Source organism: Chlorocebus sabaeus, chromosome X, assembly GCF_047675955.1.
Source record: "Chlorocebus sabaeus isolate Y175 chromosome X, mChlSab1.0.hap1, whole genome shotgun sequence".
NCBI classification, from domain to species: domain Eukaryota; kingdom Metazoa; phylum Chordata; class Mammalia; order Primates; family Cercopithecidae; genus Chlorocebus; species Chlorocebus sabaeus.
The window spans coordinates 106,081,145-106,102,569 of record NC_132933.1 but is presented as its reverse complement, the minus strand read 5'-3'; the positions used below and the strand labels follow the sequence as shown (position 1 = coordinate 106,102,569).

Sequence of the window (21,425 nt, the reverse complement as noted above, 5' to 3'; positions counted from 1 at the left end):
AAAACAAGGAGAACCCAGAAACAAATGATTCTCACTTGCTCAGAAAGTCATATATGAACGCAACTATAAACTGCTGATTTTCTACAGTTTTCACTACATACACACAGACACACACACATATGTGTACATATACACAGGCACTGGTGGTTTCCCTTCCTCCACACTCCATTAATATCTGGCTTGTGACCTTGTCCTGTTGATATGGTAAAACTGGGATAAATTCAGATTCACACTCTCAGCTGCTCCAAAGTGGCCTCATCAATGAGTGCTCTTCTGTAAACTCAGGGAAGGAAGTGAATGATGTGTCTGCATGTGCCGCCAACAGAAATCTCAGCTGTCTGGTCTGGCGTGAAAAGTCCCCCTGTTTAATGGGGTGGGAGGCCACCCCCAGGGCTGGGCAGCTTGCCTCCAGCTGGGGTTGTTTTTGTTTTGGTTGCAAAGTCACCAAGACCTCCAGAGAAACAAAGCAACTGAGTTTTTTTGGTCTTGTTTTGTTCTAATGAGTCAAACTTGCCAGGGACACAAAGCTGAAGTCTGCCCACAATATTTTTATGCTTTCCCCACATGAAGCAAAGTTCTAGCCAACAGCTCCCTTCCTTTTCCCACATGAGCTAATATTCTGTAGCTCCCTAGCCATGACTCTGTTTATAGCCTTGGGCTTCAAGACCAGCGAGGAGAACTGTGCTCATTATAAGACATGCCTTCCCGTCAAATGTCACTTTTTTGTTTGTTGTTTTTAGGACGATTATTTAGAAAATGAAGTAAAGAGAACTGCCCTTTTTTTCTCTGGTAGAGAACAAACATCTGGACTTTCCCTACCTCTGAGTTCAGTTTCATGACAACACTGAGCATGTGACCTGGATCTATTTCAGGGGAAACTGCAAGAACCCAGGGTTTCACCCAAAAATGAGAAGCCCATTTATTTCTGTTTTCCTGTTTCTCATGACCACAGAGTGCACCGAACCCTGCTGTTAGTGGCTCACTAGAATGAGGAGGTCAGACCAGGAGGAACTGGAGAAATAAGGTCCTCTCTGCACAAGGGCGTGAGTCATTTCTAAGAGGGTGTCCTGGAGAACCAAGCCTGAAGTTTGCATGTTTTTCCCCATATGACAACAATTTTGAAAACCTTTCAAAAGGTCAGTGGAACTGACTTTGAGGGGCCCTCTGCATGACCGTGTGTGAGGTTTGGAAGGAAGGAGGTCGGGGGAAGCTGTGACACAGCTTCTGGCTAGGGCTGTGGCAAACACGGTGCCATTAGGAGTGCAGCATGAGTGGCTGCCAGCTCGTTGACAACACCACATGTGCAGTGCTCTCAGCCCAAGGGGCCCTCTGGGAGCTGACAGGAACACTGAGTTCATCCATCCAGGCCCATCCAGGGAGGTTCCTGAGACTCACTCCACCTGGGGGCGGGGGCTATTTTAGCTGTCACTGCATGGACTAAATACAAGAACCCTCAGCACTTTGGACCTGCTGCTTTCTCACTCAAACATTTCCACAGAAAAGTGACAGTAAGCTTGTTACTGAATCTAATTACAAGCCCAGTGTGCCCAGTGTGCAGGGCTTATGTGATACACAGTAAGTTCTACTACATGACCAGCCAAATCCTTTCACTTGTTTCCTGTTACAGATGCTTGAATGCAGAGGTAGGAGCAATGGGAAACAGCAAAGGGGGTGGGGATGTTTTGAATGCTCCAGAGCAAGATGAAACCTCTCCAAATCTTACGATCCAGCTGCTATTGGCCTTTTTTTCCTACAAAATTAATGTAGACTGGCCACAGTTCTGTGGAGGATGCTTTAGAATAGGGCAGCCATGTCCTACCAGAGCCATTATCTTCCCTTTGGTGAAATAAGGACGGCCATCATGTTTTCCCCTGGGGTTTTCTCAGGATGCGTTTCAAGATCTCCCAAACTGTTATACTCTAAATTAGCTTCAAAGTGCTCAGTTCCTGAACTCCTGTTTTCTAAAGTCCTTAATCAAAGCTGGAGTCAAACAGCAAATTTTCAGAGAACTTCTCATTGAGACCACATGTTCCCAATTGACATAATGGCCAATTCTAAGATCATCTCAAAGGTCTTCTGGAGCTCATTAAAGTGGGTGCCAAATCTCCAATGAAGCTTATTGAAAACTCTTCCCAAAGTGTCCAGAACTTTCCAGGTCATGGCTTTGTGTCCCTTGAGCAGGGACCTAGAATGGACATCAATGCTATAAATGCCTTATCAGGCTGTGGCCACCCTTAAACAGAAAGAAACCACAAAAGGCTACAGTGGCACCCCATTGACCTCCACACAGCACCACATTTTGCCAGTCTTATTAAATCTGATTTGGTAGATGGAATCATTTAGAAGATCCTATGGAATCTGAAGTCTGCTGCAGACTGGATTTAGGATTAAGTGCAATGATGAGTCAGATTCAAAACCGACTGGAAAAAAAAGAATAGGGTTTCATGGACAACATACACATGTGGTCAGTAAAGCTGCCTGTTGCACATTGCACCTCTCATTCCCTCATCCACCCAACAAACACCTATCTGGTTCCCGTATATGCCAGCCACCGTGCTCAGCACTGGGCATTCAATGCTGAATGACATAGTTATTGACTCCCAAGGTCAAATAATATATTGGTAACACATTTCTGCCCCTATCATAACTCTCCTTTCCCCACCTTGCCTGCCCAGGTCATGCTGACCTGGGTAAAGAGCCAAACCTAGAGACAAAATCATCCCAACAGCTGCACAACAGGGATGATATGGCAACCTCAAATCTTGTCTGCAAATCTGTTGATACTCTTCCCATCCAGAGGTTATGGTCTCTATCCCCTCCCATTGGATCTGGGCTGGTCTTAGGAATGCATTTCTAAGCAATAGAAAGCCATGGAAGTGATGCTGTAGAACTTCTAAGATTCGTTCAGAAAAGGTGATATAGCCTCTACTTTGCTTGCTGGGACACTTGCTTTTGGAACCCTGAGCCATGATATAAGAAATCCAACTACCCAGCAGCCACCATGCTGGCAGGCAGCTCAGGCCACATGGAAAAGCCCTGCACAGACATTCCTGTCAGAGGTCCTTGTGGTTGGGTCCTTCCAGCCCAGGTGCCAGACATATGAGTAAATGAACCTTTGCATGATTCCAGCCCCAAGCTCCTGGTTTTCCCACCTGAGACCCTGGACTTCATGGAGCAAAGGCAAGCCGTCCCTACTATGCCCTTTCCAAATTCCTCACTTAGAGGATCCCAGGCCCTGGAGGAACAGGAATGCCTTCAGGCACCTGATGTCTCTCCTTTCTTCCTCAGATCCCTGGGCTGGAGAGTCAAATCGTATTGCTCTCTTTCTCCTGGGCACCACTGATAGACTCAGAAACAGTTGTAGAACCAATATCCACTATTGAAAAGCGAGGAGTCAGGACTCTTTCTGGCGAGCTCACACCTTTCATAACGTTGATTAAGAACACATACCCTGGGGACAAATCCTGGCTCCATCACTTACTCTGAGATGACTCAAACTCCCAAACTTCAGCTTTTAATCTGCAAAATGGGGAGAGCAGTACATACTTCATAAGGCTGTTGTCAGGATCACAATGAGGGAATCTAGGTAAAGTGCCTGGCATGTGGCGAATGCTCCAATGTCTTCCCTGGGAAGAAGCATCTCTTGTGACTTACCCCTTGTAAGACTTGAAAGCTGTCATTGTTGGGTGGTGGGTCTTGATCGGGGTCAACACCAACTCTGAAAGTCACCAGGGAGAAAGACAAAGAGAAAAACAGAGAGTATTAGCTCGGCCCATGGTAGCCATGCAGGCTGTAAGTAACCCGGAGGCTGACCATCTTCCCGAAGCATAAGGAGTGGTTAGCTAAAAGGTGAGGAAGGCTGTCATGCAGAAGTCATGAGAAAGAGGTCGCATACCACTTCAGATCCCAGAGAGTCAGAGGGGCAATGAATCCCATGTGCTTCCACTCTAAGCAAGGCCTCCGGAACACAACACATGCTGGCAACTGTCTACTTGCTTTTCTGCACCAGGTGGTCCCGTTATCAAAATGTGGGTCTCACTGCACTGGGCCCTTCCTCTGTGCTGCTTCCTCACTTCTGCCCTGGTCTGCTTTAATTTACCTAACATTTTGTTATCAACTTTTTCAAATATACAGGGAGATGTTGAAAGACTTTAGCATGAACCCCTATATACCCACCATCACTAGATTCTACCATTAACATTTTACTGTATATTCCTTATTACCTATCTATCCATTTCTCTATCACCCATCTTACTTTTTCTTTGGATGCATTCAGATAAAGTTGCAGACATCAGAATACTTCCCCTAAATACTTCACATGCATTATTGACAAAGTGTCTCTCCTTGACCAAACTTTCGTCAGGCTCCTAGGAATTCACTTCCCAACTAGGCACTGACTTTTGGGCTTCCATGTCCATCTCAGCATAACCCAATTTTAGCAAGAGGCTTGCTAAGTTGGTTTGGCCAGAACCCAACATCTGATTGGGTTCTTCATCCCCCCACAATCCCTCAGGTGATGTCTGATTGTCTAAGTTGGTTTGGCCAGAGCCCAACATCTGAATGGCCTATCCCCAACATCTGATTGGGTTCTTCATTTCTCCACAATCCCCCAGGTGATGTCTAATCCCCTTCGCCTGTCTTCAGCAAGAATCCTGTTGGGTCAGTTTAGCCAGAATCCCCCTTGCCCCTAATGCTTCCTCTCAGTACTTCTCCCTCCACTGACCCCTGTTCCTCTCCCCTGCTGCAAAACCCCATCACAGTGGTCCCTATACCAATCATGATGGTCCTGAACAACATCTGCTTTACTGTTTTTAAATACATCAGAATAATATTTTCTTTAACAATATCATTAACTAGAGTCCTGACCTGCTTTCAATCCTGGTGCCCTTATACCCTCTTGCATCAAGATAGCCTCGAGAACTCACACATTTGAGAGCAACAACTAAAGACAGAAACAAAAAGCAAAATGCCAAGACTGATTTATAACAAAAACTACAAAAGCACCAGGGCAGTTGTCTTGGCTTAGTAACATACTAACTGGCACTCTATGCATCTGGTAATTTTTTTTTTATCCTTGCACCTTCCTCATTCTGAGGCAGGAAACTGTGTCATGGATGACATGGATAACACTCGGCAATGGGGCAGAGAAAAAAGATGCCAGGAAAATCCTACATCTGCCATGGAATTTCCAATCTTCACGGCAGCCACTTGATATCAACCAAGTCTGAAATGCAGCCCAAACTCTTGACAGCAGAGAACCTAAAAGGACCTTCTGGGCCCTGCCACAGACAGAGGAGTGTGGGAAGGCCCTTGGAGTCTCTTGGAAGGCCTTGCTACTGATGTAAGTGCAGAACAGGAGATTTCTAAGGAAGGAAACAAAGAGCTGCTTCTCAGCTTGCTACTGCAAAAAAAAAAAAAAAAAAAACACACACACACACAAAAAAAACAGATCAGGGCCGTGAGACACAAATAATATTCTGCACTTTTTTCGCCTTTTCAAGGCTGTTTACTTCAGGGCGATTTAGTAATTACTTTTCTGGCAGGGTTGAGGCCTCTTGGACCAATCCCCAAGGATGACACGGGACCTTGTGGCTTCCTACAAAGAGCCCCACCCTTGGGGCAGAGCCCAGAAGCAAACTGGTCTCTGGGAAGAGGAGGTCAACGAATGGGTCAGGGTGTTCTGGTGTGGAATCGGGCAGCAAGAAAGAACAGGCACAGGATTTGTTTTGTTTTTTTTTTTTTTTGAGAATTTTTTTTGAGACGGAGTCTGGCTCTGTCACCCAGGCTAGAGTGCAGTGGTGTGATCTTGGCTCACTGCAACCTCTGTCTCCTGGATTCAAGCCATTCTCCTGCCTCAGCCTCCCGAGCAGCTGGGACTATAGGCATCTGCCACCACGCCTGGCTAATTTTTGTATTTTCAGTAGAGACGGTGTCTCACCATGTTGGCCAGGCTGGTCTCGAACTCCTGACTTCAGGTGATCTGCCCACCTTGGCCTCCCGAAGTGCTGGGATTACAGGTGTGAGCCACCACGCCTGGCCCAGGCACAGGATTTTAATTGCAGGTTTAAAGCCTCAGAAGACTTTAGGGTCCCCCAACTTTCTGAAATTCCTAGTGTCAGGTCACTGTCCACTTTATGTATCTCTTTCCTGATCTGGTATAATGCTTTTGATCCAGGACACCGGAACTTTTTTATGCTGTTTTATTAGATCTTATTTTAGCATTCCCCTGATATATCAGGGCTAAGTTCATAAAAACACAAATGACAGCCTTTTTTTCCAGAATGGGCAGAATTATCTTTATTTTCATTAGGAAGTAGACAAATGTGGACATCCCACACTAAATGAAAAAATAAAGCAAGCAAACTGATGTGCTCATTTTGGGATGAATAAATACCCAAAACTGATAATTTCTCTGCTGGTATAATTTGTCCATTCTGATTAACAGATAAAACGCCATAAAATCTTGGAAAGTTTAGAAGTATTCTATTTTAATTAATAATTTTTTCTAAAAAAAATCCCTGAATGGTCAAGGTTTTGAATAATTTGAGGAATATGAGACACACATCTTCATATAACACCTTGACCACCATATCATAATCTGAATTTGCTCATGTCCCAAGTCTAATAACTTACACTTTGCCTGAAGGACTTTCCTTCTTGAAGGCATGCTTCAAAGGAAAGGGTTTCCTCTGCAATTTAGCTGGTATCAAAGTCAGTCTCCACAAATGAACGTGTGTGTGTAGAAAAAAGTCTGACTTCAGTGAGCTTAAATACTTAAGTAATTTCATGTGAGTCATTACAGTGCACATATGGGGCCTGGTGATATCCCAAGACCCATGTCCCACTGCTTTCACCACTGCCCTCAAGGAAGTGAAATATTCTCACAGTGCTGAGAACAGAGTTGAAGCCTATTTTGCATTTGATTTATCTATCAGCACCGAGAATCAGATCAGGAAGAAAACATGCCAATTAGAGAAACAGAAAGGAAAAAAGAAACATTAAAGTTTGTACTTTGCTTGCCCAGACACCACCACCCTTAAGCATAGTTATATCATAAACTTGGAAGGATACTAAGAAACAAACTGCATTAGAGGACTCTTTATCTTTTTGATTAAACATTATTCATACCTTCTGGTTCACCACGACAAGGCACAAGTACACAAATATGTATTCTGAAAAACTAAAACAGCAGTGATATTTAATTAAGATGGTGTAAGCCTTACCCCAGTCATGGTTGAAATATGAAAATTCTAGTTCTCTTTATGAATTAAGAGCCTTATTTACTAGATCATAAGCAGAATTTTGTGGGGAAAGTGTGGCTCTGAAAATGAGCTGCTCTTAACACTAAGCTCAGTTGTACAGAAAGGAAACACTTGACAACTCAGGCTTTGTGTTGGCAATACACTGCCTAAATGTGGGGAAAGCAGACAGAATCCCAAGAACACTGACACATCAATCAACCCAGAGGAGGGGTGGGAAAAATGATTAGAATTGACTCAACCTTTTGCACCTTTACTAAAAGGGGTGGGGGTTGGCACACGCAGGAAGGAAGAGAAAAACAGTATAAAGAGAAATATCTGAGGTTAGAAAGAGGAGAAAAGCCAGGCCTGGTTAATTTTTTCTGAGGATGCCCTTGTGTCACCTGAAGTACTGCCAGTGGTGTTCATTCTGGTCCTCTTCGGAGGGCTCCTCAACGCCAACTCTGGGCAGCAGAAGAAGGGAATGTGAGTGTGACAGGGACAACAGGAGAGCCAGGAGCTCTGGGCAAATGATCTGGACCATGTCCATAAGAGAATATTTCTCACTTTCAATATAAATCCATATCCTCTCTTAAACTGTCCCCATCCTCTAAAACCCAGAGAGGCTGAGAGGCCACTAAATTTAAATTTAAAGCAGCAATATCAGGAGCCAGATCAAATGAGGATTGATCAGGAATGAGGATGAGCCTCTCAAAATATAATGTAATAAAATCAGAGGATGAAATACACCTCATAGAAAACAAATTTACATATTTTTTTGGAAATTCATCTGTTTATAAAGCAAGATACCAAAAATAGAAAAAAAGAAATTGTTGCTTAAATGTTACACATATTTAAAGTGTTTACATATATTTTTACACATATTTGACAGAAAGAACAAAAAGCATGATATTATTGAAAAACAGCAACAATACTTAAGAAGACAAAGATGGTCTTTTTTTTCAGACAAGCACACCATGTTGTACACAGGATCAACCTGAAAGTCGGGAACCTCGCTTCTGCTATTTTCTTTAGCTTGTAGCCTTTTGAGTTGACATGGTCCACCTTCACCTTCCTTAATAATTTCTGGGTTACTCAGAGTGCATCTGAATCTTACTATCATGTTGGAGCAGGGTTTCGTAAACTCAGCAGTATTGACATTTCAGGTCAGATAATTCTCTGTTGTGGTGACCCATACGGTGCACTGTAAGATGTTTAACAGAGTCTCCAGCTTTCACCCACAAGATACTAGTAGCAACCCCACCCACCAAGAAGCTGAGGTTTTGACCCCTTCCTCTTGTTGTGGCCAACTAAAAACATCTCCAGATACTGCCAAATAAATATCCCCTGGGGGACAAAATTGCCGTCAGTTGAGAATCACTGCACTGAACCACGTATTCTCAATGGAGGCAGTATCACCCTCCTGGGTATAAAAATTGGTTCTTGTAGGTAAAAGAAAATACTTAGATATTACAATGGTTTGTAGCCCTCCAAAGTGCCACAGCACAGACAGAGAGGCATAGCAGATCTGTGATATTAAAATTTCACTGGGGGAGGTAATTGAGGAAAAAGTTTTTAAAGGCTCCTCAGTGGTGACAATAATGAAAAAAAGATTGAGAACTACTTTGCTAGACAATGCCCAAATTCTCATGTTACTAATATCCCCTGACATATGCAAGTGAGGACACGATGCTTCTTAAGGTGGTACTTTTTTTTTTTTTTTTTTTGAGACGGAGTCTCGCTCTGTCACCCAGGCTGGAGTGCAGTGGCCAGATCTCAGCTCACTGCAAGCTCTGCCTCCCGGGTTCACGCCATTCTCCTGCCTCAGCCTCCCAAGTAGCTGGGACTACAGGCTCCTGCCACCGCACCCGGCTAGTTTTTTGTATTTTTTAGTAGAGACGGGGTTTCACCGTGTTAGCCAGGATGGTCTTGATCTCCTGACCTCGTGATCCACCCATCTCGGCCTCCCAAAGTGCTGGGATTACAGGCTTGAGCCACCGCGCCCGGCCAAGGTGGTACTTTTAGTTACATGTTCAGAATGTGACTTAAATCAGACTCTATTACTACAACATTGAAAAATTATAGCAAACACCAGAAAAACAAGCCAGATTCCTTAATGTAAGATTCATTGTCTCTTGAGTAATAGTATTAATAATAGTAGCAGCTGTAATGCTATGATTAATACTATTAGTACAATAACAGCTAAAATATACTAAGTGCTTATGTGTCAGATGGTACATTGATGAGAGAATTCTTCATTGCATTATTTATTACCACATTTTATCCTCACGCTATGACTGTCCCTATTTAATCAGTGAGGAAACTGAGGGATACAGGTGAAATAAGTTGCCCAAGGTCACAAAGGTAGAAATGGTAGAGCCAAGATTCCAACTCAGGCTGCTAGACTCCAGAGCCTCAGCTCTTCCTCTTATAGGATATTGCCTTTGATTACAAGGTGGTATCTTTAAGGTCTTTTAAAATATCCAGTTGCAAATGCTATTACATGAAGAGCTCAGGGCTTCTCCCTGCCTTTATTCCTTATGTTATCTTGCAAAGAGCTTTATTACAAATTCTCAGTCTAACAGGATTATGCCAAGTAGAGCATTCTTACTTGTCCTTGAATGATTATATTACTACACTCTGGGATGTGAAGGTTACAGTTCATTTGGCCACCTGGGTGTATGTTGTTCCACCGCCCCCACCCCCACCCCCCACCCACTATCTCCACCGTTTTGTGTGTGTTACTTGAAGCTGAGGACTCCTAGAAGACAGCCACCATGCTGTCGCAATGTGGTCAGGACACACACAAGGCTCATCAGCCAAAATAATCCCACGATCATTTTTTAAGTTGCTAAAATTACATCCTTTGTCAATAACAACTCTTAAGAGACTAAGAAAAATATTTTGTTTTAACAGAAAGCAATTTGCACATTTTACCATTATGTTTTAAAATACCAATCACAAAACACCAATTTAAAAAGATAAATTGGATTTATGGAAAGCAGTGACCTGGCTTTGGATGCACAATTATATTCATTTTTATTTTATACACAGACTTGAAATTAGCCATAGTAAGAAACACAGCTAACTCCTATTTATGGTGAACTCCAAGAACCACCCTGGGCTTCAGACTTCTGAGCAGCTACTTAACAGTTCATCAGGGCCTCTATCAGTAGCCTGGAGAAGTAAGGAATAAGTAGGTACTGATCATATCGAGGTCACAGGGTCAAAATACCAAATTGAACTTCAGGGGGTTTCTGAATCAATTTAGAATAAGAACCTTAGTTACAGAAATGATTCATGGCCATCACACCACAAGCCACAAGCTAGAAAAATTAATCTGTTTTATTACCCTATTTCAGAGGGAATTTCTTTTGATGTAATCTCTGTAAATGTCAGTTTCTACACTTATGTAATCATTCTTTATACACATCTGGAAAAATGCAATGAGCTGACACAATATGTATTTTTCAGTAATGGCATACTTTCCTTCATTGTGCTGTCTAGATAGAGTCAGACAGAAGGAAGCAAATGATAAAGATAGAAACAGAAATCAATTAAAATGAAATTAGAAAAACAATACAGAAAATCAATGAAATAAATAGCTGGTTCTTTGGAAAAGATCAATAAAATTGGCAAATGTCTAGCAAAATTGACCAAAAACAGAGAAGATATATCAAAAATGGGATATCACTGTAGACCCCACAGACATCAAAAGGATAACAAGGGAATGCTACAAACGACATAAACTTGACAACTTAAATGAAACTGACCAATTTCACAAATCACCACAACTTACCCAATATGAAATAGGTCATCTGAAAAGCCCTATAACTAATAAAGAAATTGGCTCCATAATTGAAAAACTCCCAAAAAAGAAGTCTCCAGGCCCAGATGGTTTCACTGGAGAATTGTACCGAAAGTTTAAGGAAAATAACACCAATTCTACACAATCTCTTCCAGAAAACAAAAGAGTAAGGAACATGTCCAACTCATTTTGTGAGGCCAGATTACTCTGATACCAAAACCAGACAAAAGCAGTATAAAAAATAAAGAACTACTGACCAATATCCCTTATGAATACAGACATAAAAATCCTTAACAAAATGTTTGCTCATATAATTCAGCAATATGTAAAAGAATAATGTACCACATCAAGTGGGGTTTATTTCAGAGAAACAAAGTTGGTTCAATATTTGAAAAGTAATTAATGTAATTCGTCATATTAATAGGTTAAACAAGAAAAATCATATGATCATATCAATTGATACAGAAAAAATATTTGATAAAATTCAACACCTGTTCATGAAAAAAAAAAAACCTCTCATAAAACTAGCAATAGATAGGAACTTCCTCAACTTGAAGATGAACATCTACAAAAACACTGTAGCTAATAGTATAGTTAATAAGGAAAGACTGAAGGCTTTTCTCTCTTTTTTTTTTTTTTTTTGAGATGGAGTCTCGCTCTGTCGCCCAGGTTGGAGTGCAGTGGCGTGTGATCTCAGCTCACTGCAAGTTCTGCCTCCCCGGTTCACGCCATTCTCTCGCCTCAGCCTCCCAAGTAGCTGGGACTACAGGCGCCTGCCACCATGCCCAGCTAATTTTTTGTATTTTTAGTAGAGATGGGGTTTCACCATGTTGGTCAGGCTGGTCTCGAACTCCTGACCTTGTGATCCACCTGCCTCGGCCTCCCAAAGTGCTGGGATTACAGGTGTGAGCCACCGTACCCGGCAAATGCTTTCCTCTTAAGATCAGAAAAAGATGAGGATGTCCATTTATACCACTCTTATTCTACACAGTAGTGAAAATCCTAACCAGAGCAATAAGGCAAGAAAAGGAAACAAAAGGTACACTGGTTGAAAAGGAAGAAAAAAAAAACTGTTGCTATTTACAAATAACATGATGGTCTATATGGTCTATGCAGAAAATTCCAAAGAATCTACCAAAAAAAAAAAAAAAAAAAAAAGGACCAAAACACTTTCAGAGCTAAAGAACGAGTAAGTGAGTTCAGCAGTAAGGTGACAGGATACAAGTTCTAACAAAACATGTACAGGCCATGGGTGTTGAAAACTGCAAAAGTCGAATGAAAGAAATCAAAGAAGATGTAAATAAATGGAGAAATACATCATGTTCATGGATTGGAAGACTCAACAAAATAAAGATGTCAATCTCCCCAAAAATTAATGTAAAGGTTTAACATAATTCCCATGAAAGACCCAGCAAGATTTTTTTTTACATGTAGACAAATGTGTTCTAAAATTTATGTGGAAAGGAAGTAGAATAGCCACAACAATAAAGTGGGAGGAATCACTCTAACTGATACTAAGGTTCATGGTATAACTATAGTCATCAAGACAGTATGGTCTTGGAAGGATAGACACATAAACCAATAGAGCAGTGCAGAAAGACAACCCCATGCATACAGACAACTGATTTTTGACAAAGAAGCAAAATTAATTCAATGGAGTAAGGATAGTCTTTTCAACATATTATGTTAGAACAACTAGATAGCCATTGGCAAAAATACCCTCAACCTAAACCTCACATCTTATACAAAAATTAACTCAAAATGGATCACAGACTTAAATGTACAGTGTAAAACTAAAAAGCTTTTAGAAGATAACACAGAAAAAATCTTCAGGCCTAAGGCTTGGTAGAGTCCTTAGACATGATACCAAATGCATGACCCATAAAAGAAAAAAAATGGATAAATTATAAATTAAAACTTCTGCTCTATGAAAGACCCTATTAAAATGATCAAAAGACAAGTGCCAGGCGCAGTGGCTCACTCCTGTAATCCCAGCACTTTGGGAGGCCGAGGTGGGTGGATCACGAGGTCAGGAGATTGAGACCATCCTGGCTAACACGGTGAAACCCCGTCTCTACTAAAAATACAAAAAATTAGCCGGGCGTGGTGGCGGGCGCCTGTAGTCCCAGCTACTCAGGAGGCTGAGGCAGGAGAATGGTGTGAACCCGGGAGGCGGAGCTTGCAGTGAGCCGGGATGGTGCCACTGCACTCCAGCCTGGGAGACACAGTGAGACTCCGTCTCAAAAAAAAAAAAGACAAGCTACACACTGGGAAAAAATATTTGCAAACCATGTATCTGACAAGACTACAGTCTAGAATAACGAACTCTAAAAACTCAACAAAGAAACAATCCAATTTAAAAATGGACAAAAGACTTGAACAGATACTTCACCAAAGACATATGAACGGTAAATAAACACATGAAGTGATGTTTAATATCATTATCTATGAGAGAAATGTAAATTAAGACCACAGTGAGATATTCCCACATACCTACTGGGACAGCTGAAATGAAAAACACTGACAATACCAAACGCTGGGGAGGATGCTGAGAAACTGGATCCCTCATACACTGCTGGTGAAAATGTACAATGGTACAGCCACTCTGGAAAACAGTTGGCAGTTTCTTATAAAACTAAACAATCTTTACTATCCAACCCAGAAGGCACACTCCTGGGCATCTATCTTGGAGAGGTGAAAACTTATGTCCATGCAAAAACCTACAGAAGAATATTCACAGCGGCTTTATTTTTAATAGCCCAAAACTTGAAACTATCCAAATGTCCTTCGAGGGGTAAATGGTTAAACAAACACTGGTACATCCAGAGTTTGGCTGGAGCCACTAATTAGGCAGCAGGGACCAGAGGAGGAATGTGGCAGGCCCACCTTGGAATACTACTCTGCAATAAAACGGAACAAACTTGATACATGAACAACCTACATGGATCTCCAAGGCAGTTACAAGAGCAAAATGTCAAAAGTCAACTCTCTACTCTCAACGGAAAATTATTTGGTCCCGTATATGTTTGAGGGGAAGGGGAGAAAAGGATTTATAAAATAGCATGAAAAACAAACATGATTTAATGAGGCTCTGAGCATCCAGAGCATCTACTAGGTGATCAGACAAACAGGAGCGGGAAGTAATCTCAGAGGTCACCAAATGCAAAGATTCTCAACTGTGTGCAGGGTAAACCTTTTTTCTTGCCCTCATTCTGCTACATAGAACAAAGATGGTACCATCTTATGTCTTAAGTTTAAAAGTAAGAGACTGTAAATTTTCTTCAGGTTTATATTCTCAAAGATGGATTCTTTTCCTTAATCCAACCCTTGAGATTCATGCCAGGTAATTGAAATTCTAACCTTCCCAAATTTTATAACTCTTCTTTACAGGCAGTATAGCACAGTGGTTAAGAGTGTGGACTCTCTGGTATGAGCGCCTAGGTTCAAATCCTAGCTTGTCCACTTAAAGCTCTGTGACCTTGGGCAAATTCCTGCTTTGTGCCTCAGTTTCCCCAACTCTAAAATTGAGATAATAGTCCTATCTCCCTTGTAAGAATGTTATGAGAATTATCTTAATATATGCATGGTATCTGGAACAATGCCTGAAACATAATTGTTACTTATTATTATGACTAACACTGATAAACCCCATATTGGTTCTGCAGACCCACCTGGATCTCAGGCAGGGATACACTAGCCCAGAAATGGTGAAGCTGGCAGTGGAAGTGGCGGTGGCTGGCGGCAGAAGTGGCAGCCCAGGAATCTCTGCCTAACATCTATACGAAAACTCCAGATACAGGAGATGATTCTCTCAAATTTTAGTTTCTTCCCCCCAACTCCAAGGATGACTGGGAGATCTCTGTTCATTTTCTCTCCTCCAAGGTATGTACGCTGTGCAGCTGTCTCGGGCATTCTACAGTCTAGAGAATACAAACTAAAAAAGCCAGCAGAGAAAGAAAAACCATTGCCACCGTGTAGCTTTTCAAAGAAGTTTTCTTCACACCTTTGCACTACCCAAGTGTCTTCTTGTTCCGGAACACGGTCACCCTGTGCAGACCTGAAATTATGGCAAGTGGCCAGAGCACATCCAGTGATGTGCAGCACAACACTTAGAGCTGAAGTGCCCTTGAGATCACCCGGCAGAGCGTCTTCACTTAACGCTGAGGAAACCCGAGGCCCAAACACATGAGAGGCTTGTCTTTAATTCAAGCCAGAGTTGGGCTGTGGGTCTCTTGAACCCTATTTCCAATGACCTCTTTACCATAAGATGCTGGAGCTCACAAACACAATTTGGAATTCAAGCGCTCTTGAAAAAGTCAAACTTGTATCAGTGCTCCTTCTGTCCTGACACAGCTACAAAGCCACAGGCAGAGGACGTCCATGAAACTGCAACAGGTGAGGGTTACCCAGAAAATGTCACCTCTTTTGTACACTCAAGCAAGAAGAGACAGCATACAGCTTCATGCTAAAATAAAACTCGAATTGCCTCTATATCTGGCTGGTGAGCTTATTCTTCAGAGTCTGGATTTCATTTCAAAGGAACATGAAATACTGGACTCTGCCAGGGGCTCTTGGTCTATTTTCTGTCCTGCAGCTTTAAGACTTTTTAAATTTTTGCTCTAATGTCACTGTTCCAGCAAGATCCAGGCACTTCTCATTCTTTGTATGTTTGCACTGACAAAAATTTTTAATGACTACATTTTTTTTCTCCTGGAAAACCCCATACTCCAAACTTTTACTTATTGTTTTTAAAAAAAATTGTTAATCCCTCCTCACAAACAAAACCAAAGACTGTAAAAGGCTTCCATGAACTAAAGTAGCACATCCTGCACAGGGTGTTGAACATTCTCAGGAACAGTGACAACTGACATACTCAATTAGCCTTGGTTCCAAACCAACCTGATGTTAAGCCATGACAACATGGGTGTTGTGCCCCCTCCAATGATCCAGACGGTGAAGAACACGATGAGAAGGGTGGTCGTGAACATCATCTGGCGAGCATAGGATGCCGTGTCACGGATGGCCAACGCAAATGCCATTGCTCCCCTGAGGCCTGCGGGGACCAAAGAAGTTCTGCTCATAAGAATTAAATGACAATGTTGTCTCAAAATCCACTGCTGCCATTTGGGGCTAATAAACTCTATTAATTCATGCTTCAGGGGCCAAGTTGTCTTACTTAGAAAGAACCTGAAAGGCATGATTTTCTTTTATTTGATGCTGTCTTTTGCAAAATTCCCAAACACAATGAAAAAGCATCGTACTGCTTTGTACAGCACTTTTTCAGAATAATAACACTCCTATTACTTAAATGATTCTCCTGCTAGTAACATGAAGTAAAAATAAATATAAGTAAGTAATAATAATATAAGCTAAAACTGTGATCCCAACACAACCCAAGCACCACACAGTCAATATAAACTTAAAAAACAGGCTAGGTACGAGTATTCAAATTTGTGGAACACAGTTCAGCATTTCCTTAGCAAAAGGGGAAACCACACAGAGAAGTGAAAATATAACCCAGTCTACATCAGGGGTGGTCAACTCTTTCTGTAACTGTCCAGATATTAAAGATTCTAGGTTTTGTGGGCCAAGAGGCAAAATCAAGAATATTATGTGGGTACTTAAAGAGACAAACATTTCCACAAATGTTTATTATCAAAAATCAATAATAATAATTGAGGCCACTTTGTTGTAATACAGGTCTAATAATGAAAAGAGGGAAATTCTTTCTGGAGGAGATATTTTGCTTAACTGTTGTTTCAAAGTCAGTGTTGTCTATCATCAAATAGAGTGCAAACATTCATCTGTATAAGACGTTCTCAGCTCATGGGCTATGTGAAGACAGGAAGTGGCCAGATTTGGCCCAGGGGTTGTAGTTTGCTAATACCAGATCTGCATTATGGATTTTAAGATTAATACCATCAGTTTAATGTTTTGGAGTTCATCTTTCTAAGCTCTTTCATTCCTTTCCCATATCATGCTCATAATTTATTTTATAGTAAAGACTGAATCTGGCTGGGTGTGGTGGCTCACGCCTATAATCCCAGCATTTTGGGAGGCAAAGGTGGGTGGATCACCTGAGGTCAGGAGTTTGACACCAGCCTGACCACCATGGTGAAACACTATCTCTACCAAAAATACAAAAATTAGCCAGGCATGATGGCATGTGCCTGTAGTTCCCTGCTACTTGGGAGGCTGAGGTGGGAGAATCACTTGAATCCTGGAGGCAGAGGTTGCAGTGAGCCAACATGGTACCACTGCACTCCAGCCTGGAGGACAGAGTGAGGCTGTGTCTAAAAAAAAAAAAAAGAAAGAAAAAAGAAAAAGAAAAAAAGACTGAATCTACAGTCTTCATATCTAGCATTAATTTTTATTCACCATGGGGAAGATTGTGTGTATAACATGCGAGAGAATGAAAAGTTAGACTTACTATATCTCTTTGTACATTTTTCTACTTTTCGCAATTTCACAATCATTAATATATGTAATCTGAGCACTTCACTACAATTCACTAAAGAAGAGTGACATCAATAAAAGTTACATTGAAAACAAAGTTTATGTTTCTACTAATCTGTCCTAGTGAAATATTTATACACATCTCAGTCACCCTACAGCCAGCCAGCTATGTCACTGGTCAACATTTAAGCCTCTCAAGGGATGTTGACTCAAAGAAGAAAACTTGGGCATCAGAGAGAGACCACGTAGAATATATTTTTCTTAATTTCACTAGGTAAGCATGGTAAGCAATATGAAAGTGAGACCTCAGGTATTTCATAGCCTTGATGAATGAGTTCCTTTTGATAGGCAGATTTCTCCCAGCATAAAATGTCTTTTATTGGAGATATCATTAAACAGCACTGTACACTTCTCAGCTTTTTAGTACAGAAGCCAATGAGCATATTTAAGTTGACCTAGATGACAGGGTTAGCTCCAACTAATCTTCCTCTTGTCCACTGGCATATTCCTAATATGTACATAGAAGCTTATCACCGTCCTCTTCACCAAGCTCTGAATGTGTCCCTGCTGCTCTTGAGTGAAGCTCAAACTCTTTGGCACAGCACTGGAGCTTCCCTGAGGTCTCCACTCTACCGTGGTGGTTCTCAAAGTGTGGTTTTCAAACCAGCAGCAGCGGCAGCTCAGAAATGTTAGGAGAGCCCACTCCATATCCCCAGAATCAGACAGTGAGGCCCAGCAACCTGTGCTTTAACAAGCCCAATGGGCAATTCTGATGTAACCTAAAGGGTGAAAATTATGAGTTTAGATACAATTCTCCTTTCCAACCTCACCTTCTTCTTCTTCTTTTTTTTTCCTTTTTTCTTGCATATCATTCCTTTCTTACACTGATTTGGAAAAAAGATTTAGTACAGTTATGCTCAAAATGAGTACTGGGCCCATGTGGCAGGGCCAAGTAACTAAAACATGATTCAGAAAACAGGCAGTGAAAGACACACTTGGACATGATCAAGAGGCATTTCACTGCCATGAAACAAGGCGGGGCAGGGATTCTAAAATACACAGCAGGAGGCACTCCTACCCCTTTCAAGTCAAGGAGCTTGTGCCACATTGGTATAAGGAATGGTTTATTTTCTGATGATCACATGTGGGATTATTTCAACTGCCACTAGAAACCCCACAAGGACTTTTGTTTTGTATTATTTATATACTTCGTTTTTGTAAAATAAATGCAACAGAAACTTAACTCAGGATTGATCCCACCCATCAAGTAGAGCCGGCCCCTCTGGGGTCAGGAAGGAAACTGTTTTTTTGTCTTTTGTTTTTTTGTTTTTACATCACCATGCCGGTTACATTCATCTTCCACTGGAATGACTAAAACCATCCAGGCAGTGGCCTGACTACAGAAGAACACAAGACTGGCTCCTGGGGGCAAAGAGGCTCTCTTGCTTCTCCTCATTGGCCATGCCTTAGCATGGTTCCTCCCTATCTCCTACTCAAGCAGGTCCCTAGTACACAAAGCCCTGGTAAAAACCCAAGTCACTACCTCTCAATTCTTTTGGATAAGGGGAGTTTTCCCTGGGCTTGGACTGAGAAGCCGTGCCCTCCCTGGAGGTGCTATCTTGACTAGATTGTGTGAAGACAGTGGGTGCAGGAGAAAAATGGCTGAAATGAAAAATGGGAGTCACTGGTACCCATCTGCAGCTACAACTTCAGATGCCTACAGACGTGGTCAGTGTGACATGTGCAGTGGGGAGGGACAGAGAAAGGGATGGGCAAGGCGGGTGTTCCCAGGGAAAGTAGTCTATCCGCTGGCCTTTACCTCTTCACTTTGCCCTGGGCAGCCACAGCTTCCACGGCTTTACACACGGTCTCTTCATCCCCCAGGAACTGCATGCGCCTGATGTGCTTCAAGTTCTTGTCCAATTCATAGACAACGGGAATAGCAGTCGGCAGGTTCCTCTCTGCAGAGAGACCCTGCAGATGCTTGACAATGCCGGGGAGGCTGTTGCCGTGGGCTGTAATCAGTACCCATTTCCCCTCCTTAATCTGGGGAACTATTTCTTCATTCCAAAGGGGCAGAGGTCTGGCAGAAGTGTCCTTCAGACCCTCACAAGAGGGTAGCTGATCTTCAGTGAGGTCTACATACCTGCGATCTTTACTGATGCTGCTGTAGAAGGGATGATTGGGCTCTATGAGAGGTGGTGGGATATCACAGGAGCGCCTCCAGATCTTTACCATGCTTGGCAGCAGTTTCTGCTTTATTGAGGTCGGTCAGAAGCCCAGAGTGCCACTCATTAAGATGCCAAGTCCTCACTACGGGCAGCCACATCAGGTCAGTGGCATCTGGCACTGTCCAGAGGGCCCAGATTGCTCTCTTCTGCACTGAGGTGAAGCAGATGTTGAACTTATAGCCAGCATCTTGCAGTGCCTGTCTACCTCACTTTGCCTCCTTGTGGCCCCCGGGCTCAGGGAGTGTCCTTCCAGTCACTGAAGCAGTTCTCCAGGTTCCAGGTACTCTCCCCGTGCCAGATCAGCCACAGCTTGTAGGCGGCAATGGTGGTCAACCTCACCCTCTTTCTGAATTACTCCATGTATCTGAAATTTAAACCAGACTGCTGCCCTTCCCTAAATAAGCCAGGCATGCCAATGCTTTTCTGCCTTCCCAAACTGCTGCCTCCTGAAATTCCATTCTTCCAAGCCTAGCTAAAAGGCCACTCCCTTAGTGAAGATGGCCCTGAGCCATTCTCTTCTTGTCCACATTTCTTTCAGACCTCTTTTGTGCAATTCACCAACCTCTCTTGGAAGAAAATTAAGTCTTTGTGTACCTGCCTCCCCCCAGCAGACTGTGAGCTCCGTGAAGGAGGCTGGTCTTTGCATCCTCCACAACCTAGAGCTGTGGCTTATGAAAAGAGGATGCTCAATAAATGTTTGTCAGAGTAAAAGGAAATCATCTTAGAGGACTGTACCTGTATCTAAGTTCAGAGGCAAGCTAGTGTGAGACAAAATGACTGCTTTACTGAGCAGTGCCTGTTGGTTTGATTTCAGACTCTGTGAGTCCCCCAATAACTACTGCATGGCAGTAATGGTGGCTGCAATTCACTCTCTGTCTTAAAGGACAGAGGTGTCTTTAAGGGTCACAGTAGCCTTTTGCAGCTAACTTCTCCTCCCTCTGTTCTGCAGAAATGCTCTAACTTGGGTCTCATTTATATAAAGCTGATGCTTACCACCCTCACTGCATCATCCACTCATGCCAGTTGTTCTCTCCTTACTCTGCTTCCACAGCTTTCTTTATTGTCCTTTGTCCCCTCAGTGGCTTCTCCAGACTTCTGAGCTTTACAGGGAAAAGGGGGGGCTTGCGGGAAACAGTGTCAATTCAGCAGGATGATCACAGCTATTAAATTCCAGTGTTGGTTCCCCCTTGCTTACATGAGTGTATTTTATTTCTTTTGCTCCACAGAAAGTTAGAGCTGGGGGACCTCAGCTAAGTAGTTCAATTTCATTATTTTACAAGAGAGGATACTGCAGCTGGGAGGTGCTGAGTGACTTGGCCAGTGCTCTTTCTCATCAGGAGCTCTTTTCCTTCTAATTCTAGACCTGGCGCCCTTCAGGAAGCTTAAGGGTTATGAAGATCTTCTAGAAAACAATTAAGCACTTTAAACACCATATCTCCAGGTCCCTTGAGTGGTAGTGATGAAATAGAAATGTAAATAATTTAGGGGAGAACATTCACATTTGGTAGTATGGTTTGCAAAATCAACACTAACTCAATTGAACATGTACATCTGTCTATTCCTCACTGCAGGGGATACAAATGGACCAGAAACTTGAATGCTTGCCTTTTTATGAACCTTATCAATTATATTTTAATCATATTCTTGTTATCTGCTGAATAAAACTCATTTTCTTTACACTTACGCCTTTTT

The 21,425-nt window shown here is 42.3% G+C and overlaps 1 protein-coding gene and 1 pseudogene across 1 annotated transcript in view; both read right to left on the bottom strand.

The window, feature by feature from the left end:
* SLC9A7 (solute carrier family 9 member A7) overlaps positions 1-21,425 on the bottom strand; it is a 151,947-nt gene that overhangs the window by 23,865 nt on the left and 106,657 nt on the right. The window contains exons 12-14 of the mRNA XM_007991491.3: positions 15,946-16,099; positions 7,643-7,702; positions 3,655-3,718 (exon numbers count right to left, since the gene is read on the bottom strand). Of these exons, the coding sequence (XP_007989682.2) occupies positions 3,655-3,718; positions 7,643-7,702; positions 15,946-16,099 (278 nt within the window). The remainder of the gene's footprint in view (positions 1-3,654; positions 3,719-7,642; positions 7,703-15,945; positions 16,100-21,425) is intronic.
* On the bottom strand, positions 19,318-21,421 carry LOC103231871 (phosphoglycerate mutase 1-like; annotated as a pseudogene).